General features: G+C 43.0%; 1 protein-coding gene across 3 annotated transcripts in view; it reads left to right on the top strand.

Moving 5' to 3' along the window:
* The window catches only part of LOC133602469 (ATP-dependent translocase ABCB1-like), a 73,229-nt gene that overhangs the window by 16,766 nt on the left and 34,822 nt on the right, over window positions 1-21,641 (top strand). For 2 of the 3 annotated variants that reach the window (XM_061955670.1, XM_061955679.1), the window contains exons 5-7: window positions 1-84; window positions 162-204; window positions 285-476. The exon at window positions 1-84 is cut by the window's left edge and continues 79 nt beyond it. The exons of the other annotated variant lie outside the window; for it this stretch is intronic. In XM_061955670.1, the coding sequence (XP_061811654.1) occupies window positions 1-84; window positions 162-204; window positions 285-476 (319 nt within the window). The remainder of the gene's footprint in view (window positions 85-161; window positions 205-284; window positions 477-21,641) is intronic. 3 annotated transcript variants of the gene reach the window in all.

Genomic DNA, 21,641 nt, shown 5'->3' with positions numbered 1-21,641 from the left:
CTATGATGTTAATTGTGTTTGGAGAAATGACGGACAACCTCGTAAATGACGCAGCAGTAAATCTGATGAACACCAGCCACCCAAGTCAGTTCACACACAGTATTAACACATTTAATGGTATAGAAGAAAGACTATTACAGCCCTTTGTTTTGTATTTTCAGATTTTACAATGCCAAACAGCACCTTACAGGCGGACATGACAAAGTAGGACCAAAAAGTAAATTCACGAGTTCTCCTTAATGAGGCGTATTGGATTTTATTTTTGTTTTTTCCTTCAACTCTAGCTTTGCCATCTATTATTCCATCTTGGGTGCCTTGGTGCTGGTGGCTGCTTACATGCAGGTTGCCTTCTTTACGGTGTCAGCTGGACGGCAAGTCAAACGCATTCGAAAGCATTTTTTTCACAGCATCATGCGGCAGGACATCAGCTGGTTTGACGTCAGCGAGACAGGAGAGCTCAACACTCGTCTTACAGAGTGAGTGACAAAAAATGCTGAACTTTTTCTCTGCAATTTGATAAATGTGTCATATAATTTGAGGGCACTCTTGTCATTTTATCGCTAAGACTGTGTGTATTGTGGTACCTCAGTTTTCGTACACCCTGCTTTTTTGTAGTATAAGTCATCGACAAAGTCATAATCACGATCTGCCTGGATTTTCGTAAAGTGTCTGGTTATCATGCGGCTAAACATTACACACAACAAACTAGTCACGTTTAATTCCGTATAATTTCGTTTAATTCCGCAAAATCAAGTGTCCAAACAAAAAATATTGATCGCTGGTTACTCAATCTCTGCTTTTTAAAATAAAATAGTCCACCACAGGGCCACAGAAAGTTGCAAGTGCACTTTAATAAAAAGGTGAGAAACACTTCAACAATAAATAATTTGAAGCAAAGTATGAAGGTGGCGTCAGCGTGGTTCTCCCCTCGCCGATCATTGCCGTCTTCATAAACAAGAGTCTTCAATAAATGTAAAAGTCATGTTAAAGCCCCACTTAAGAACTTTCAGATTTTGGTGGCGCAAGTGTACCAAAGCGGTAGTGTTTTGCCAGAAAGGGTCACATTCGGGGGGGGGGGGGGGGTCGCAGCTCGCTGCTGGGTTGTTCTTCCAACGCAAAAGACGGCTCCGGACGACAGCGTGAAGGTAGGCTTGGATTTATTTAACAAAAATCACTCACTACCACAAACACAAAAATACAACAAAAAAGGCAAGTGTGCCTAAAACACAAGTGAAGCTGTTGAATAGATCAGAAGCTATGGCATGGACTAGGAAACTTACTTGGTCAGAAAGAGACATGAATCGGTGTGACATAAAGACAATGCAGGCAGAACGAGTGATGAACAAAGGTAGGCTTGAATAACAGTGACATGATTGGTGACAGGTGTGTGTGAGTCCAAACGTGGAACAGGTGAAACTAATGGGTAACCATGGAAACAAAACAAACTCAAACAAGGAAGTGAAATCAGGAACTAAGGAAGTCCAAAACTAACAGCATAACTAAACAAAACATGATCCGGACCACGGATCATGACAGAAAGAAGACCACATTTCCCATTAGGACTAGCACATTTGGCGTCAAACTGACATAATGTCCGTTGTAATATTGGCACAAATTACAAACCCCGTTTCCATATGAGTTGGGAAATTGTGTTAGATGTAAATATAAACAGAATACAATGATTTGCAAATCCTTTTCAACCCATATTCAATTGAATGCACTACAAAGACAAGATATTTGATGTTCAAACTCATAAACCTTTTTCTTTTTTGCAAATAATAATTAACTTAGAATTTCATGGCTGCAACACGTGCCAAAGTAGTTGGGAAAGGGCATGTTCACCACTGTTACATGGCCTTTCCTTTTAACAACACTCAGTAAACGTTTGGGAACTGAGGAGACACATTTTTTAAGCTTCTCAGGTAGAATTCTTTCCCATTCTTGCTTGATGTAAAGCTTAAGTTGTTCAAGAGTCCGGGGGTCTCCGTTGTGGTATTTTTTAGGCTTCATAATACGCCACACATTTTCAATGGGAGACAGTTCTGGACTACAGGCAGGCCAGTCTAGTACCCGCACTCTTTTACTATGAAGCCACGTTGATGTAACACGTGGCTTGGCATTGTCTTGCTGAAATAAGCAGGGGCGTCCATGGTAACGTTGCTTGGATGGCAACATATGTTGCTCCAAAAGCTGTATGTACCTTTCAGCATTAATGGCGCCTTCACAGATGTGTAAGTTACCCATGTCTTGGGCACTAATACACCCCCATACAATCACAGATGCTGGCTTTTCAACTTTGCGCCTATAACAATCCGGATGGTTCTTTTCCTCTTTGGTCCGGAGGACACGACCTCCACAGTTTCCAAAAACAATTTGAAATGTGGACTCGTCAGACCAGAGAACACTTTTTCACTTTGTATCAGTCCATCTTAGATGAGCTCAGGCCCAGCGAAGCCGACGGCGTTTCTGGGTGTTGTTGATAAACGGTTTTCGCCTTGCATAGGAGAGTTTAAACTTGCACTTACATATGTAGTGACCAACTGTAGTTACTGACAGTGGGTTTCTGAAGTGTTCCTGAGCCCATGTGGTGATATCCTTTACACACTGATGTCGCTTGTTGATGCAGTACAGCCTAAGGTGTCGAAGGTCACGGGCTTAGCTGCTTACGTGCAGTGATTTCTCCAGATTCTCTGAACCCTTTGATGATATTATGGACCGTAGATGGTGAAATCCCTAAATTCCTTGCAATAGCTGGTTGAGAAAGGTTTTTCTGAAACTGTTCAACAATTTGCTCACGCATTTGTTGACAAAGTGGTGACCCTCGCCCCATCCTTGTTTGTGAATGACTGAGCATTTCATGGAATCTACTTTTATACCCAATCATGGCACCCACCTGTTCCCAATTTGCCTGTTCACCTGTGGGATGTTCCAAATAAGTGTTTGATGAGCATTCGTCAACTTTATCAGTATTTATTGCCACCTTTCCCAACTTCTTTGTCACGTGTTGCTGGCATCAAATTCTAAAGTTAATGATTATTTGCAAAAAAAAATGTCTATCAGTTTGAACATCAAATATGTTGTCTTTGTAGCATATTCAACTGAATATGGGTTGAAAATGATTTGCTAATCATTGTATTCCGTTTATATTTACATCTAACACAATTTCCCAACTCATATGGAAACGGGGTTTGTACAAATATTACGTCTCTAACCGCTATGCTGATGTTGAATAGCAGACACTATTAAGACATGATCTTGGATTGCAGTACAAACATGACGCTACTACCAAGAATGTGAGGAAAAAAAGACTGGCGGTAGTTTTTTTCGAAAGGAAGTTGTGTGGAACTGCAAACTATCAAGCTGGTGCCTATTTATTGCTACCACGAGAATTTACGATAGCTATCATTAGCATTAGTTTTGCAGGAACAGCCAAGGAAGAATCGGTCTGAAATCTCTCCTGGTATTTGAGCTCACGCCAGCGAGTAAAAGCCGGACCAATGTTGATCCTTGACTGTCCTTTTATCTGGGTAACCTCCCTCTTTCTTTTTTTGTCTCCTCTGACAAAAGTTTTGTTTTTTTTGGTTGTTTTTCAGCCTCTGACATGATAGCAGTAATTGCACGTAGGCATTATTCTTCTTCTTTTATTTTATTGGCGGTACGCAGGTGTTCGCATCGACTTCAATCTTTTTAAAGGCTAGAGCATACAAATGAGTTTTAGGATGGAAGTTAAATGCTTCTACTGAGGCATCTCTAACTGTTACCATTAGGGCGTTTCAGAGTACTGGAACCTGAATAGAAAACGTTCTAAACCCTGCAGACATTTTTGGGCTCTGGGAATCACTAATAAGCCCGAGTTCTTACAATGCAGATTTCACTCCATGCTTTATGAAAAACCTCAAGTTTAGTTGCATGCCATTTGCGTTCCAGCTTTCTACAAACCCTGTTTCCATATGAGTTGGGATATTGTGTTAGATGTAAATATAAACGGAATACAATGATTTGCAAATCATTTTCAACCCATATTCAGTTGAATATGCTACAAAGACAACATATTTGATGTTCAAACTGATAAACATTTTTTTTTTTTGCAAATAATCATTAACTTTAGAATTTGATGCCAGCAACACGTGACAAAGAAGTTGGGAAAGGTGGCAATAAATACTGATAAAGTTGAGGAATGCTCATCAAACACTTATTTGGAACATCCCACAGGTGTGCAGGCTAATTGGGAACAGGTGAGTGCCATGATTGGGTATAAAAGTAGATTCCATGAAATGCAGTGCAACACATCTCCTTTGCATAGAGTTGATCAGGTTGTTGATTGTGGCCTGTGGAATGTTGGTCCACTCTTCTTCAATGGCTGTGCGAAGTTGCTGGATATTGTCAGAAACTGGAACACGCTGCCGTATACGCCGATCCACGGCACCCCAAACGTGCTCAATGGGTGACATGTCCGGTGAGCATGCTGGCAATGCAAGAACTGGGATGTTTTCAGCTTGCTTGCATACTGCAATATGAGTTGATGGTCTCGGGTGAATGAGCCCCAGGATCTCGTCATGGTATCTCTGGGCATTCAAAATTTTTAGATTTTTGATTCAAGATGGCTGTCGGCTAGATGCACTGGGTCACACAGCTCCAACAATCCATGCAAAAGCTTGAAAATAAGTTGACATCCATCCAGCAGAGCAACATCTTCATGTTTATGAGGAAGATAAACATCAAACTGCCGGATCATTTTTGTGATTTTGGACTTGTTGGAGACTTTTTGATGACATGTGCTTCAATGCACTGACACACCATCAATACTTGATTGCCTGGAATCTGAAAGTATTCTGAATGATCACCCGGATTCTGAAAGTACGTTCCTCACTAAAGAATGGTGACTAAGAAGTTATCAGAAGAAATGGAGGAGGTGAAAAAGTCTCTGAATTTCATGTCAGAGGAACTGAGCAAAGTAGTAAAACAGCAAATTGGCTTTCTGGATTTAATTGACGAACTTAAGCAGCTGAAGGCAATAATCAAAGACAAAGACAAGAAGATTGAAGAGCTTGAAAGAAGAGTGGAAGATCTAGAGCACTACTCGAAGATGGACGACCTGGTGATTTCTGGGCTTGAGACAAGCCACCGCTCCTATGCACGGATCACAGCAGGTGACAAGGAGGGAGAAGATGCACCAAGAGGTGAACTGCACACGCTTGAGCAGTAAGTCATCAACTTTTTCAACAACAAAGGAATTCCTGTATGCAGTTCAAGTATAGCTGCATGCCACACCATTCCACTAAAACAAAACAACAGATCCAACATCATCATCCGTTTTGTGAGTAGAAAACATAAAATTGAAATGCTTAAGCTGGGGAAAAAATTGAAATACACAGGAGTGCATATAAATGAGCATCTATCTCACAAAGAGAAATGCAGAAATTGCAAGACAAGCCAGGATCATGAAAAAGGGAAAGCGAATCCAGGACACATGGACAAGGAACTGTAAAGTAATGATCAGATTGAATGGTCCACCAGAACAAGCAAGGGTATTAGTGGTCAGAGACTTGAAGGACCTTGAACAATATCAAAGAAAAAGATGATCATGATAAACAAGTGGAATAGTGTGGAAATGTTCCTTGTTGGCTGTGTACTGTGTGCAGAGAAACAGTTTGTACAACGGACATGATAGAAGAACAAATGAGCTGCACAAAATTCAAGTCTTTTGACTTTCATGATCATAAATGCTGTGAGTTAGAAAATAACATTGACCCAGATATTTACTTATATCAGAACTCTAATGTGGACTGTGAGTATTATACTGAAGAACAGTTTAACCCAAATGTTAAAATGGAAGGCTTTTCAGTGATTCATTAAAATAGCAGGAGTCTTTACAGTAACTTTTCCAAAATTAAAGAGTATCTTAAACAAATACAGCAAAGGTTTACCATAATAGCAATTTCAGAGACTTGGTTGAGTGATAGTAAGGAATTACTGGATGGATTAGAGCAGGGATGTCAAACTCAAATACAGAGTGGGCCAAAATTTAAAACTGAACAAAGCCGCGGGCCAAGGTTGAACAAATTAACCTTTTAATAGGGACCCAAACACGTTTTGCATTGAATATTGAACAAGCAAGGCTTATATAACTTTATAGTGACATGCAAAATCGAGTTTCAAATAATAATAATAATAATTAAAAAATATCAATGGCATATCAAATACAATTTAAATAAAAATGTAATGCCTCTTTTCTATTTGCAGCCTTCTGAGGTAAATATCAACATTATCTTTTTCCACAGGCTAATAAATTAGAACATAAAATAACAATGAATAAACCAACCATTCACAACTTTAAACTGCTCAGTTTGCAACACACTGATCTAATCTGATGTGCCCAAGCCAGATACCTGCCATCTTTTCTTGGATGCTAGTTCATTAATGTCGGGGCTCAGGCTTTGAGCTGAGGCAACCTTCATTATCGAACGAAGGTGTTCATCAGTCATTATATCTCGTAGTCCACCCGGACCACAGTCTTAGGGGCGTGCCTTAAAGGCACTGCCTTTAACGCAGCGTTTCTCAAAGTGTGGGGCGCGCCCCACTGGTGGGGAATAGAGACATGACAGGTGGGGCGCGAGGAACGGGAGGAAATTTCACTTTAAAAATTTTTTTTTATTATTATATTCTTAGATTTTTTTTTTTTACTATGCTTTCATTTTCTATACACACTGTAAATCACTTTGTGATTCTGTCTGTGAAATCCGCTATATAAATAAATGGAAATTACCGGTACTTATTTTTACTGTAGGCTTTATATTTCTCGATAGGAGCGAAAGTTTGACAGACATAGCAACAGTAACTAATGGGGGCGGGGCTAAGCGGAACAAACTTTCGCGCGGATGGGTAGCAGGCTAATGTGTGGATCACAATTACACAAATATATACATTTGTGACTCGCACCTCAAAGGTCGTCGAGCCAGAGCCAGCGCCTGCAGAGGAACAAAAATCTGACGGGCACACACTGTGTCATTCACTGGGAAGCACTCGCGTCAAGGCAGCTCAGCCCCGAACTCAATGAGGTTTTAACAGATGTTGTGAGCGCGGTAAATTTGATCAAAACACGACCACTGAAAGTGCGACTGTTCTCTGCACTGTGTGAGGAAATGGGAGCTGATCATACAGCCGTGCTGTTTCACAGTGAAGCAAGGTGGCTCTCCCGGGGAAAAGTGCTGTCACTTGCCCTGTCTTGCCAAATGCATAGCTCCTCCTTTTTTTTTTTTGCGAAGATTGCAAAGTAGCACTTTTATTTGATTTATTTTTGAACTTGATGCAAGTTATTTGATTTATTATTGAACTTTATGCAAGTTATAACACTTTTGTTTTATTTATTATTGAACTTGATGCAAGTTATAACACTTTTTGATTTATTATTGAACGTGAGCAAGTTATAACACTTTTTTTTTTTTTTTTATTGAACTTGATGCAAGTTATTTGATTTATTATTGAACTTGATGCAAGTTATAATAACACTTTTATTTGATTTATTATTGAACTTGATGCAAGGTATAAGACTTTTATTTGATTTATTATTGAACTTGATGCAAGTTATAACACTTTTTTTGATTTATTATTGAACGTGATGCAAGTTATAACACTTTTTTTTAATTTATTTTTTAACTTGATGCAAGTTATAAAACTTTTTTTGATTTATTATTGAACTTGATGCAAGTTATTTGATTTATTATGGAACTTGATGCAAGTTATAACACTTTGATTTATTATTGAACTTGATGCAAGTTATAAAACTTTTTTTTTATTTATTATTGAACGTGATGCAAGTTATAACACTTTTTTTGATTTATTATTGAACTTGATGCAAGTTATAACACTTTTGTTTTATTTATTAAACTTGATGGAAGTTATTTTATTTATTATTGAACTTGATGCAAATTATACCACAGCTGCACAGTTATTTTATTTATTATTGAACTTGATGTTATTTTATGTTATTGAGCTTGAACGTATACAACTTGATGTTCAATAAATTTGAAAATGTTAAAGCTTGGCATTAGCGCTCTGTTGGGGCGATGGGGGCAGGTGGGGCTTGAAAACTCCCCCTTGTCCAAAGTGGGGGATGACAAAAAAAGTTTGAGAACCACTGCTTTAACGTCCTCTACGAGCTGTCGTCACGTCCGCTTTTCATCCATTCTAACAACGTGCCGGCCCAGTCACAAGATATGTGCGGCTTCTGTACGCACACACACGTGAATGCAACGCATACTTGATCAACAGCGATACAGGTTACTCTGAGGGTGGCCGTATAAACAACTTTAGCACTGTTAGAAATATACGCCACACTGTGAACCCACACCAAACAAGAATGACAAACACATTTCGGGAGAACATCCGTACAACATAAACACAACAGAACAAATACCTAGAACCCTTTGCAGCACTAACTTTTCCGGGACGCTACAAAATACACCCCCCGCTACCACCAAACCCCCCACACACACACACACCTTGTAGCGTCCCGGAAGAGTTAGTGCTGCAAAGGGTTCTGGGTATTTGTTCTGTTGTGTTTATGTTGTGTTACGGTGCGGAAATGTGTTTGTCATTCTTATCTGGTGTGGGTTCACAGTTTGGCGTATATTTCTAACAGTGTTAAAGTTGTTTATACGGCCACCCTCAGTGTAAACTGTATCGCTGTTGACCAAGTATGGGTGGCATTCACGTGTGTGTGCGTACAGAAGCCGCACATATCTTGTGACTGGGCCAGCACTCGTTGGACTGGATGAAAAGCGGACGTGACGATTTTCGGGAGGGGCACTGAAATTTGGGAGTCTCCCAGGAGGGTTGGCAAGTATGAGAATTAGCGGTGAATGCAATGTTACCGCGGCATCGCCGCTGTATATAATCGGCGGGCCAGCTCTAGTGTTAATTTGATATCGCCTCAAGGACCAAGTGACATTACACGGCGGGCCAATTTTGGCCCGCGGGCCAGAGTTTGACACCATGGATTAGAGGGTTATGAAATGTTTTGGCAAAACAGGATGAACAAAAGGGGAGGGGGTGTTTTATTGTTTGTGATGTCTTCTCTCAAATGTAGGGTGATGCTGACATGACAACTGCCATTGACAATCTGATGGAATGTGTAACTATTGAAATCAGTGTTGAAAAATCCAAAAAAATATTATTTAGTTGTATTTATAGAACTCCAGTAACATGCATTGATCAATTCAATAAGACAATTTTTGAGTTATATGAAAGTCATAATGATAAGGTGATCTTGATTTGTGGTGACTTCAACATTGATTTGATGAAATTTAATGATCACACGAAAACCACTGATTTTGTTAATCTTATGTTTAGCTTGAGTTTCTTTCCACTAATTGTAAAACCTAGCAGAATAACAAAGGACAGCTTAACACTGATTGACAATATTTTTATAAATGTATTTTATGGGAAGAGAAAAAATTTACTCTTAGTGACTGATGTAAATGATCACTTGCCTCTCTTTACAGTGATCAAAATGAACAAGGAGCGACACTTACAATCAAAAAGACAAATAAATAACTTTGTTAGAATAAAATCACCAAAAACAGTTAAGGCATTCAAGGCTGATCTTTTAAATTAGGATAGGCAAAACGTTTTTGTGGAGGATACTAATGAAGCATACGATACATTCCTGGATATATTTCAGACTCTTTATGACCGTCATTGTCCATTGAGAGAATATAAGTAAAATACTAAAACGAGGGAGAAACCATGGATAACAAAGGGTTTAGTAAAAGCCTGTAAAAAAAAAAAAAGGCTTTACAGGGAATGTATTAAGCATCGAACAAAGGAAAATGAGGACTAATATAAAAAGTATAAAAACAGATTGACATGTATCATGAGGCTGCAACAAAAAAACTATTATGAACAATTGCTGCATAAACATAAAAATAATATCATTGAAACTTGGAATGTGCTTAATACTATGATTAAAAAATCTAGCAAAAAGGATTTTACAGCATATCTGGTAAAAGATGACAACTCAATTATGGAAAATATAGAAGAAATAGCTGAGGAATTCAGTAAGTTTTTTGTGAATGTTGGCCCAAATTTGGCTAAAAATATTAATTTTAATATGAATGATGACAAAAAGTTAAAGCGTGTATCTGACATTAAAAATGTAATGTTTCTTGGTGGAGTTTGTGAAAGTGATGTGTTAGAAGTGGTCAGAAAGTTTCAAAACAAAAAATCTGTCGAAGGTTACAACGTGGATATTGTTAAAGAAGTGACAGATTGTGTCCTGAAGCCGTTTACTTATATATGTTATAAATCTTTATCAACTGGAGCTTTTCCTGACAAAATGAAAATCGCTAAAGTTATTCCGATTTATAAAAATGGTGATAAACATATGGTCTGAAATTATAGACCTGTGTCTCTACTACCTCAATTTGCAAAAAATATTGAGAAATTATTTGTAAATAGACTTGATAAGTTCATTGACAAACATGAGCTACTGAATGACCATCAGTATGTGTCCAGGATTAATCGACCGACGTTCCTAGCAGTGATGAACTTTGTAGAAAACATAGCTACAGCAATAGAAAAAAAGCAACACACCGTTGGAGTATTTATTGACTTATGTAAAGCTTTTGACACAATCGATAATTCCTTACTTCTGCAAAAATTGGAAAACTATGGCATAAGAGGTGTTTCACAACAGTGGTTAAGTAGTTATTTAAGTAATAGATCTCAATATGTGGAAATTATTAAGACTAAATCACAGCCAAGAAGAGTAACTTGTGGGGTTCCACAAGGCTCGGTATTGGGACCTAAGTTATTTATACTTTATTTATATGACATTTGTTCAGTATCTAATACATTGAAATGTATTATGTTTGCAGATGATACAAATGTATATTGTTCAGGAGAAGACTTGAAGGAAGTGTTGAGGATAATAGAGGTTGAGTTGATTCAGCTAAAAAAATGGTTTGATATTAATAAGTTATCATTAAATGATAAGAAACTAAATTTATGGTGTTTAGTCGTGCAAGGACAAATTGTGAAGCAAAATTAAATCAAGTGGAAATTGATAGAGTATATTAAACTAAATTCTTGGGAATAATAATTGATCATAAATTATGTTGGAAACCGCATATTGAATATATAAAGGGAAAAATATCCAAATCCATTGCTATTCTTTATAAAGTAAAACACATGCTGAATAAGACATGTCTGCATATGTTATATTATTCTTTTATTTTTCCATATTTAACATATTGTGTTGAAGTTTGGGGAAATGTTTATAAAACAAACATTGACCCAATAATTAAACTTCAAAAAAGGGTCGTTAGAATATTTCACAAAGCGTGCTACTATGAACATACCAATCCATTATTTATAAGTTCTAATGTGGTAACATTTTCAGATATTGTGTTTTTAAAAGCAACGGAAATTATGTTTCGAGTAAAGAACAACAGCCTTCCAGCTTGTATTCTTAGGTTATTCAAATTAAGAGGAGAAAACTATAATTTACGGGGGATATTGATTTTTGAAATAGGTAAAGTAAGAACGAATATAAAATACAAATGTATTTCAGTTTTAGGAGTTAAATGGTGGAACAAGCTCAGTGATGAGTTGAAGACATGTAGTTATTTGTTCAGGTTTAAGAAAACTTTGAAAGGTGAAATAATTGAAAATTACAAACTGCATAAAATATAGTAACAATTACTTTCATCCCATTGATTTTTTTAACGTTGATGATTCAGGTAATCTTATTTTCAGTGAAGGTATAGGATAGGCACATATAAGCTTTGGCTTCAGCCTATTCCTTTTTCGGTCATTCTTTTTCTTTTTTTGTGTGTGTAAATGTGTATGATTGTTAAATATGTATAATCTGTACTGTGTTAAATATGTATAATCTGTACTGTTAAACTGATCACACAAAATGGTTGATTATATGACCGAAATAAACTTATTTGAAAATGCCATCAGTAAAATGTACTTGCTTGTTGTCCATAGCATAGGCTGCCCATACCATAACCCCAAACCCACCATGGGCCACTCAATTAACAACGTCGACATCAGCAAACCGCTCTCCCACTCTATGCCACACCCGCTGTCTGCCATCTGCCCTGAATAGCGAAAACTGGGATTCATCCTTGAAGAGAACACCTCTCCCAACGTGCCAGACGCCATCGAATGTGAGCAATGGCCCACACAAGCTGGCTAGGAAGACAAACTGCAGTCTGGTCGAGACCTCGATGAGGACGAGAAACATGCAGATGAGCTACCTTGAGATGGTTTTTCACAGTTTGTGCAGAAATTATTTGGTTATGCAAACCAATTGTTGCAGCCGGGTGGCTGGTCTTAGACGATCATGTGCTGGTGTGTTTACACGTGGTCTGCGGTTGTGAGGTCGTTTGGGTGATGACTTATGGTAGAGAAATTAACATTCAATTCACGGGCAACAGGTCTGGTGGACATTCCTGCAGTCAGCATGCCAACTGCACGCTCCCTCAAAACTTGCGACATCTGTAGCATTATACTCTGTGATAAAACTGCACATTTCAGTGTGGCCTTTTATTGTGGGCAGCTTTAAGGCACACCTGTGCAATAGACCTGCTGTTTAATCAGCATATTGATATGTGAGGTGGGATGGATTATCTTGGCAAAAAAAGAAATGCTCACTAACACAGATTTAGACAGATTTGTGAACAATATTTGAGAGGAGTAGGTATTTTGTGTATGTAGTAAAGGTTTTATAGATCTTTGAGTTTATTCATTCATGAAAAATGGGAGGAAAAACAAAAGGTGTTGCGTTTATATTTTTGTTCAATGTATTATTTATATGGTGCTGGGATACCATGATTTCAGCCTTTCAACGCTCCTCTTGGACCACCATTGTTTGACCTCAGCATTTGTCAAATCATGGTTACGGCCCTGAGTATAGACTACTACAGTATATTCATTCAGGTGTGTTGTAAAAAAATACACCCAAGGTAATTAAATAAGTTATGTGTATATTTATAGCAAGGCAAGGCAACTTTATTTATATAGCACGTTTACAACAATTTTTAAATTGGACCAAAGTGTTAGGAACTGGTCAAGGGGGTGACCCCGGGATGCAGAGATGAGAGGCAAGTTTGAGTAACAAAAAGGGAATACATTTAATGAGTCCAAAAAGTGTAACAAAAAGCGATGGAGGCAGAAGTGTACTCCATGAAATACTCAAATGAAAACAGGTTCCTCAGTGGTCGGCAGGGGGAGAAGCCAGTGCACACTAGAACACAGGGTAAAGTCCTTGTTGCCTCAAGGAGGCTAGGAAAACAAACAGAACAACGTTAGGAATTACAGGACTAGGAAAAAACAACATACCAGGACTGACGAGGCGAAGCAGGCACGTGCACGTGGAAGGTGCAGGATAAAATAACCGACAAGAGCCAGCTGTGGGAGGTGAGCTTAAATAGTCCTCGGTGGAAATAGGTTGCAGGTGTGCCTTAGTGTCCGCCCCTTGCTGGAGACCAATGAGCTGCGGAAACACATCACAACACAAGAGAAGGCAGGGAAATAAAAACACAACAGTACCCCCCCCCTTAATGGACGCCACCTGGCGGCTTACCTGGCTTCTCTGGAAAACGATCATAAAATGTATTTAAAAGTGTAGGGTCTAAGATAAGGGAACGCGAGACCCAGGATCGGTCCTCGGGGCCGTAACCCTCCCAGTCCACCAGATACTGGAAACCCCTGCCCCTTCTCCTCACATCGAGAATGGCCTTGACAGAGAACGCCGGATGGCCATCAATAAGCCTGGGAGGTGGAGGAGGCACCTCTGGAGGGCTCAGGGGACTGGTGGAAACGGGCTTGATAAGAGAGACGTGGAATGAGGGATGTATCCTTAGGGAGTCGGGAAGGCGTAATTGAACGGCAGAGGGATTTATGATACGCTCAATGGAATAAGGACCAATAAATCTAGGCTGGAGTTTTCTTGAGTCCACTTGGAGAGGAAGATCCCGAGACGACAACCACACCTTCTGACCGGGCCTGTAGTCTGGTGCTGTGCTGCGGTGGCGGTTAGCGATGCGCTGGTTGCGCTCTGATGTGTGTAGCAGTGCAGAGCGGGTGTTGCGCCAGGCTTGATGTGCGCAGTGCAGGTGGGCCGCCACCGATGGGACAGCTACCTCCGATTCCAGAGAAGGAAAAGCGGGAGGTTGGTACCCGTAGGCAGAGTGAAAAGGTGACATGCCTGTAGCAGAGCTGATGAGCGTATTGTGAGCGTACTCTATCCACGGTAGACTGAACGCCCAGGATGCCGGCTGCTGGTGGCAGACGCAGCGGATGGCGGCCTCCAGGTCTTGATTAGTGCGCTCAGTCTGACCGTTAGTCTGTGGGTGGTATCCTGAAGACAGGCTGGGTGATGCTCCTAATGCTTTGCAGAACACCTTCCAAACAGCAGACGAGAATTGTGGACCTCTATCCGAAACCACATCCACCGGGATACCATGTAGCCGGAAAACATGGCGTACGAGCAGTTCTGCGGTCTCGAGTGCAGAGGGCAACTTGGCAACAGCGACGAAATGGGCCATCTTGGAAAAACGGTCCACCAAGGTCAATATCACCGTGTTGCCCTTGGATGGTGGAAGTCCTGTGACAAAGTCCAATGCCACATGGGACCACGGGCGGGAGGGAATGGGAAGCGGGCGCAGAAGACCAGCTGGTGCCCGATGTGAAGCCTTATTACGGGCACAAGTGGCACAGGCGGATACGAAGTCCTTTGTGTCAGCCCTGGAAGTTGGCCACCAGAAGCGCTGGGATAGGAGGAAAAACGTACGGGTTATGCCGGGGTGGCAGGCGACCTTGGAGCTGTGGGCCCAGTTCAGTACTTCAGGACGGAGCTCTGGAATCACAAACAAACGCCCCTGAGGGCAGTTATTAGGAAGAGGAACGTCTTTGAGTCCCTCCTTGACGCGGCCTTCAATGTCCCACTGCAATGCTCCCAGTACACGTGATGGGGGGATAATCATCTCAGTCTTGACCTCTTCTTCGGGGCAGGAGTACATCCTCGACAGGGCGTCTGGTTTGCCATTCTGTGAACCGGGGCGGAAGGTCATGGTAAATTTAAATCTGGCTAGAAACAACGCCCACCTTGCTTGTCTAGGATTGAGCCGTTGAGCAGTACGAATATAGGATAGATTTTTGTGGTCTGTGAACACCACAAACGGGGTCTCCGAGCCCTCCAGCCAGTGCCTCCATTCTTGTAGTGCCAACACTACGGCGAGTAGCTCTCTATTGCCAATATCATAATTTCGTTCTGCAGGAGTCAGGCGGCGTGAGAAGAAGGCACAGGGGTGCAGCCTCTGGTCGGAGGTGGAGCGCTGGGAGAGAACAGCCCCCACGCCGGAGTCAGACGCGTCAACCTCGACAAAAAATTGAGAGGATATGTTAGGATGGACCAGAACAGGTGCAGAGGTGAACAAAGACTTAAGTTTCTCAAAAGCAGACTGAGTCTCTGAGGTCCACAAAAACGGAAGCTTAATGGAAGTTAGTTTCGTTAATGGTATCGTTACTCGACTAAAATTACGGATAAAACGACGATAAAAATTAGCGAAACCTAGAAACCTTTGAAGGTGCTTTCTAGAAGTGGGTGTGGGCCAATCAACCACTGCCTGGATCTTAGCCGGATCTGCCCGGAGTTGACCCCTCTCAACAATAAAACCCAAAAACGGAACAGACTCAGTATGAAAAACGCACTTCTCAGCCTTGACATACAGACGATTTTCGAGAAGGCGTTGGAGTACTAGGCGAACATGCTGGATGTGTAGTTCAGGGGTAGGTGAGAAAACGAGGATATCGTCTAAATAAACTACCACGAAACGGTCGAGCATGTCACGCAGGACATGATTTATGAGGCCCTGAAAGACGGCAGGAGCATTGGTGAGACCGAAAGGCATGACAAGGTATTCAAAATGTCCAAGTGGTGTGTTGAAGGCAGTTTTCCATTCATCTCCTTGCTTAATTCTGACTAAGTGGTAAGCATTGCGGAGGTCCAATTTAGTGAAATGTCTAGCATTGTGTAGTGGGTTGAAAGTAGAGTCTAGAAGTGGTAACGGATATTTATTCTTAACAGTAATATTATTGAGGGCACGGTAATCGATGCAGGGGCGAAGTGTCTTATCCTTCTTTTCCACAAAAAAGAACCCGGCGGCTAGTGGAGAGTTGGATGGACGGATAAGACCAGATGCAAGTGAAGTGGTGATATAGTCCTCTAGTCACTGTCTTTCGTGTCGGGAAATGTATAAACGCGAAGAAGGGAGTGTAGCACTAGGGAGGAGATCAATACCGCAATCGTAGGGACGGTGTGGAGGTAACGACAAGGCTCGATCTTTGCTAAAAACGTCTTTAAGGTCGTGATAAGCAGTGGGCACCACCGACAAATCAATGACCTCCTCGGTGACGACACGCGATGACCCTGTGCGAGGGCATGCGGACCGCAGACAATGAGAATGACAAAAAATACCCCAGTTAATTATTGTAGCTTTAGTCCAGTCAATATGGGGGTTGTGTTTAGATAACCAGGTAAGCCCAAGCACAACCGGAGCAGAACGAGAGGGAATTACCAGAAAAATTATTGATTCAAAATGGTTACCAGATAATTGGAGAGATAACGGAAGGGTATGATGGATAACAGTCGCCAGGTGGCCCCCGTTTAGGGATCGGACCACTTTTGGTTTATGTAACTTAGCAACGGGTATAGAAAAACGCTTAATTACGGACTCATCGATGAAATTATCGTCAGCACCCGAATCAATAAGAGCCCTAATGTCCAATTCCTGGTCTTTATCCCAGGTAAGCGTACCCGAGATTTGAAGTCTGGACAGCGTCTGACCTGTAGCTGACTGTAGAGGAGCAGGGTCGGTCGCTGGGGGAAGTGACGCTGGAATGCAGTGAGGCGGCGCCGCTTGAGTACGCAGATGAGGCGACGCTTGGGTGCGCAGAGGAGGCGACGCTTGGGTGCGCAGAGGAGGCGACGCTTGGGTGCGCAGAGGAGGCGACGCTTGGGTGCGCAGAGGAGGCGACGCTTGAGTGCGGCGGCGGTCAGGACGATGAGGACAGTGGGAGATGTGATGCTCCGCCTTGCCGCAATATAAACACAGCTGGAGACGAAGGCGACGATCTCGCTCAGCTGGAGAGAGACGATTTCCACCGAGCTGCATCGGTTTCTCTTCCAGTGATATCGGCAGGGCATCGACACTGGGTATCGGTGTGAATGCTTGATGCGCCTCGTGGCCACTCCTACTATGCTTCAAGGAGCGGAGTTCCTGGCGTTGGAAACTCTCTCTCTCCCAGTCAACGAGGCGATTTTCAATCCTCACCGCCAGAGCGACTAGCTCGTCGAGGCTGTCGGGAGTTTTGAGCGGGATCATATGTTTTCGGACTCGATCAGCCAGACCGAGGGAAAAAACGTCCACCAATGCGGAAGTAGGCCATCCGCTCTCAGCTGCGAGCCTTCGGAATTCGATGGCGAAGTCTGTGACGTTCCGCTGTCCTTGCTGTAGACGAAGTAATGCCCGCGCTGCTTCACGTCCTGGTCTTTCGCGCTGGAAAATGTTCTCCATGGCTTTGGCAAAAGCGGCATACGAGGCACATACGGGGGATTGACGTGTCCATTCCGCGGTGGCCCAGGCGGAAGCCCGGCCACTCATATGGGACAAAACAAAAGCCACACGAGCCTTTTCAGTGTAAAAAGAAGTGGGCAATAGTTCAAAAAAGATTTCACACTGGGTGAGGAAGGACCGCACGTCACCTGACTCGCCGGAGAATCGCTCGGGCTTGGAGAGTGGTGGACATGTAGTAGGAGAGGTTTCGTCAGGCAGCTGAATATCTGCGGGTCGAGGATGGCTCAGCGGTACTGCTGGGTCGGCCGGGGGGGAAGACATCACCTGCAGCGCGGTGAGTACACTTCCCAGCTTTGTCTCTAAGATATTAAGGCGAGCGTTCTGGCGTTCCGCCATGGCGTTGACGCTGGCCCCAAGCACGCCAAACTGTTCTTCCTGTTGGCCTAGTCTCTTGGCCTGTTGGTCAAGAGATCTTATGACCGGGTCGATCTCTGCGAGGTCCATGATGTGGTCGGTTAATATGTTAGGAACTGGTCAAGGGGGTGACCCCGGGATGCAGAGATGAGAGGCAAGTTTGAGTAACAAAAAGGGAATACATTTAATGAGTCCAAAAAGTGTAACAAAAAGCGATGGAGGCAGAAGTGCACTCCATGAAATACTCAAATGAAAACAGGTTCCTCAGTGGTCGGCAGGGGGAGAAGCCAGGGCACACTAGAACACAGGGTAAAGTCCTTGTTGCCTCAAGGAGGCTAGGAAAACAAACAGAACAACGTTAGGAATTACAGGACTAGGAAAAAACAACATACCAGGACTGACGAGGCGAAGCAGGCACGTGCACGTGGAAGGTGCAGGATAAAATAACCGACAAGAGCCAGCTGTGGGAGGTGAGCTTAAATAGTCCTCGGTGGAAATAGGTTGCAGGTGTGCCTTAGTGTCCGCCCCTTGCTGGAGACCAATGAGCTGCGGAAACACATCACAACACAAGAGAAGGCAGGGAAATAAAAACACAACACAAAGTGCTTTACAGGTTGAAAAGCATAGAGCAAAAACAAACAAAGAACCGCCCACCTCAACCGATGCACGGAGGGGGGCGGGGGGTGATGTGTGTGTGGGGGGGCAGGGTTGGGGGGACGAGGTTTGGTGGTAGTGGGGGTGTATAATGTAGCCTGGAAGAGTTAGGGATGCATGGGATTCTGGGTATTTGTTCTGTTGTGTTTATGTTGTGTTACGGTGCGGATGTTTACCCGAAATGTGTTTGTCATTCTTGTTTGGTGTAGGTTCACATTGTGGCGCATATTAGTAAGAGTGTTAAAGTTGTTTATATCGCCACCCTCAGTGTAACCTGTTGGCTGTTGATCAAGTATGCATTGCAGTCACTTATGTATGTGTACAGAAGCCTCATACAACATGTAACTGGGCTGGCACGCTGTACAGGCTGTAGAGGACGCTAAAGGCAGCGCCATCACGGCACGTCCTTATTAGTGTTGTTTGTTTAAAATTCAGCAGACATTCGAGAGAATAATTGCCCCGAAATACGGGAATCTCCCAGAAAAATCGGGAAGGTTGGTAAGTATGACGCGGTCAAGCGCCATTCATATAAAACTTGCGGGCCGCACTAACATTAAATGTTCTTATTAAGGTGCGGGCCGTGTGTCTGAGACCCCTGGTTTATACATAGCACAAAGCAAAAAAAAAACTTTGTATGCAGTGTTATTTCATTTTAAATTTCAAAAGAGTTTTGTGGCTCCCATTGTTTTCTTTAATTTGTGAAAGAGGTCAAAATGGCTCTTTGAGTGGTAAAGGTTGCCGACCCCTGATCTAGGGAGGAGAAAGAGCAGCGAGTGATCTTCATGGCAGTTTTTATGACCCTCTGAAGTGCGTTTCTCTCTGCGCTGTGCAGCTGGCATACCATACACACATGCAGTATGTCAGCACACTTTCTATTGAGCAGCGATAGAATGACACAAGCAGTTTTTGTCACAGGTGGTTCTTTCTGAGGAGTCTCAGAAAGTAAAGTCTCTGCTGTGCCTTTTTGATGGTCACTGATGTCTTCCTCGATCTGGATGCCCTAGAACCTGAAGTTAGAGACCCTCTCCACATAGATGTACAGTGGTTGGATAGTTATGGTTTTTTTCTTCCGGAAGTCCATGATCAGCTCCTTCATCTTGGTGGTGTTAAGGACCAAGTTATTTTCCCTGCACAACCCAGTCAGCCGCTCCACTTCATTTCTGTAGGCAGACTCATACCCCCAGAAATGATTCCCACTACTGTGGTGTCATCTACAAATTTAATAGTGGTATTGCTGGCATGGGCAGGGGTGTAGTCATGAGTGTAGAGGTCATACTTGCAAACCTTGAGACCTCCGAATTCGGAAGATGGGGGTGTTGAGGTGGGCGGGGTTGGGGGGGCGGGTTTGGTGGTAGCGGGGGTGTATATTGTAGCCCGGAAGAGTTAGGGCTGCAAGGGATTCTGGGTATTTGTTCTGTTGTGTTTATGTTGTGTTACGGTGCGGATGTTTTCCCCAAATGTGTTTGTCATTCTTGTTTGGTGTGGGTTCACAGTGTGGTGCATATTTGTAACAGTGTTAAAGTTGTTTATATGGCCACCCTCAGTGTGACCTGTATGGCTGTTGATCAAGTATGTCTTGCAGTCACTTACGTGAGTCTGTAGAAGTCGCATACAACATGAGATTGGGCCGGCATGCTGCTTGTATGGAGAAAAAGCGGACGTGACGACAGGTTGTAGAGGACGCTAAAGGAAGTGCCATCACGGCACACACTCAATATTATTGTCCGGGTGAAAATCGGGAGAAATCCGGGAAAATGGTTGCCCCGGGAGAATTTCGGGAGGGGCACTGAAAAATTGGGAGCGTTGGCAAGTATGGTAGAGGGTGTAGAGTAGGGGGCTTAGCACACAGCCTTGGGGGAGCCGGTGCTGATGCTGATGGATGCTGAGAGGTGGGAGCCTACTCACACCCTCTGAGAGCGATTTGTCAGGAAGTCCAGGATCCAATGGCAGATGGAGGAAGACAATCCCAGCCCCGTCAGTTTGGGCACAAGTCTGTGGGGGAGGATGGTATTGAACGCAGAGCTAAAATCAACAAAGAGTAGCCTTGCATAGCTCCCCTGCTGCTCTAGGTGGCTCAGAGCAGTGTGGAGGGCTGTCGCGATAGCATACTCTGTAAATCTGTTGGCCCTGTACGCAAACTGGTGAGAGTCCAATGCAGGTGGCAGACTTGAGGTGATGTGCCCCCGAACCAGAGTTTCAAAACACTTCATTGGTGTAAGTGCCACTGGACGGTAGTCTATTCAAGCTGTGTACGGCATTTTTTTTTGGCAGTGGGACAGAGTCCTTTAGACAGGGTGGGACGATGTACTGGGACAAGGACTGGTTGAAAATCCTGGTAAAGACAACAGCCTGGTCTGCACAGGTCTTTAGTACACGTCCAGGTACGCCATCTGGTCCAGCAGCTTTCCTCGGGTTCACCCTCCTTAGTGTGTGCTGCACCTCATGTTCTTCCAACATGAGGACGTTGTCACGGGTTGAGGGTTGTGATGCGACTGCATGTGGTTGCTCCACCTCGAAGCGAGCGAAGAAGATGTTCAGTTGCTCTGCCAGCGAGGCGTCTCCGTCAGCCACAGCGAGGGTGTTGGATTTGTAGACAGTGATGTGCCGCACCCCCTGCCACACCTGCCTTGTGTTGTTGCTGCTGAGGTGTCCCTCTATTCTCTTCTGGTATGCTGTCTTGGCCTCTCTGATGCCTATCCCCTGGCTGGCTGTGGCAGCACTGTACTGTTCCCCATCACCACACCTAAATGCCTTGTTCCTCTCCTTCAGCAGGGTCCTGACCTCACCAGTCATCCAGGGCTTTTGGTTTGGATAGACCCGGATGCGCTTCTCGGTCATAGCAATATCCGTGCAGAACTTGATATAGCTGTTCAAAGATGCCCCAGTTTGTTCTTTCAAACCAATCCTGGAGCTGCTGAGGGGCGCCCTCAGGCCAGATTTTAAGTGAAGTGAAGTGAATTATATTTATATAGCGCTTTTCTCTAG

This window comes from Nerophis lumbriciformis, linkage group LG04 (assembly GCF_033978685.3).
Source record: "Nerophis lumbriciformis linkage group LG04, RoL_Nlum_v2.1, whole genome shotgun sequence".
NCBI classification, from domain to species: Eukaryota; Metazoa; Chordata; class Actinopteri; order Syngnathiformes; family Syngnathidae; genus Nerophis; species Nerophis lumbriciformis.
Note: the sequence above shows the minus strand (reverse complement) of the source record. Positions and strands in the feature narration are given on the sequence as shown.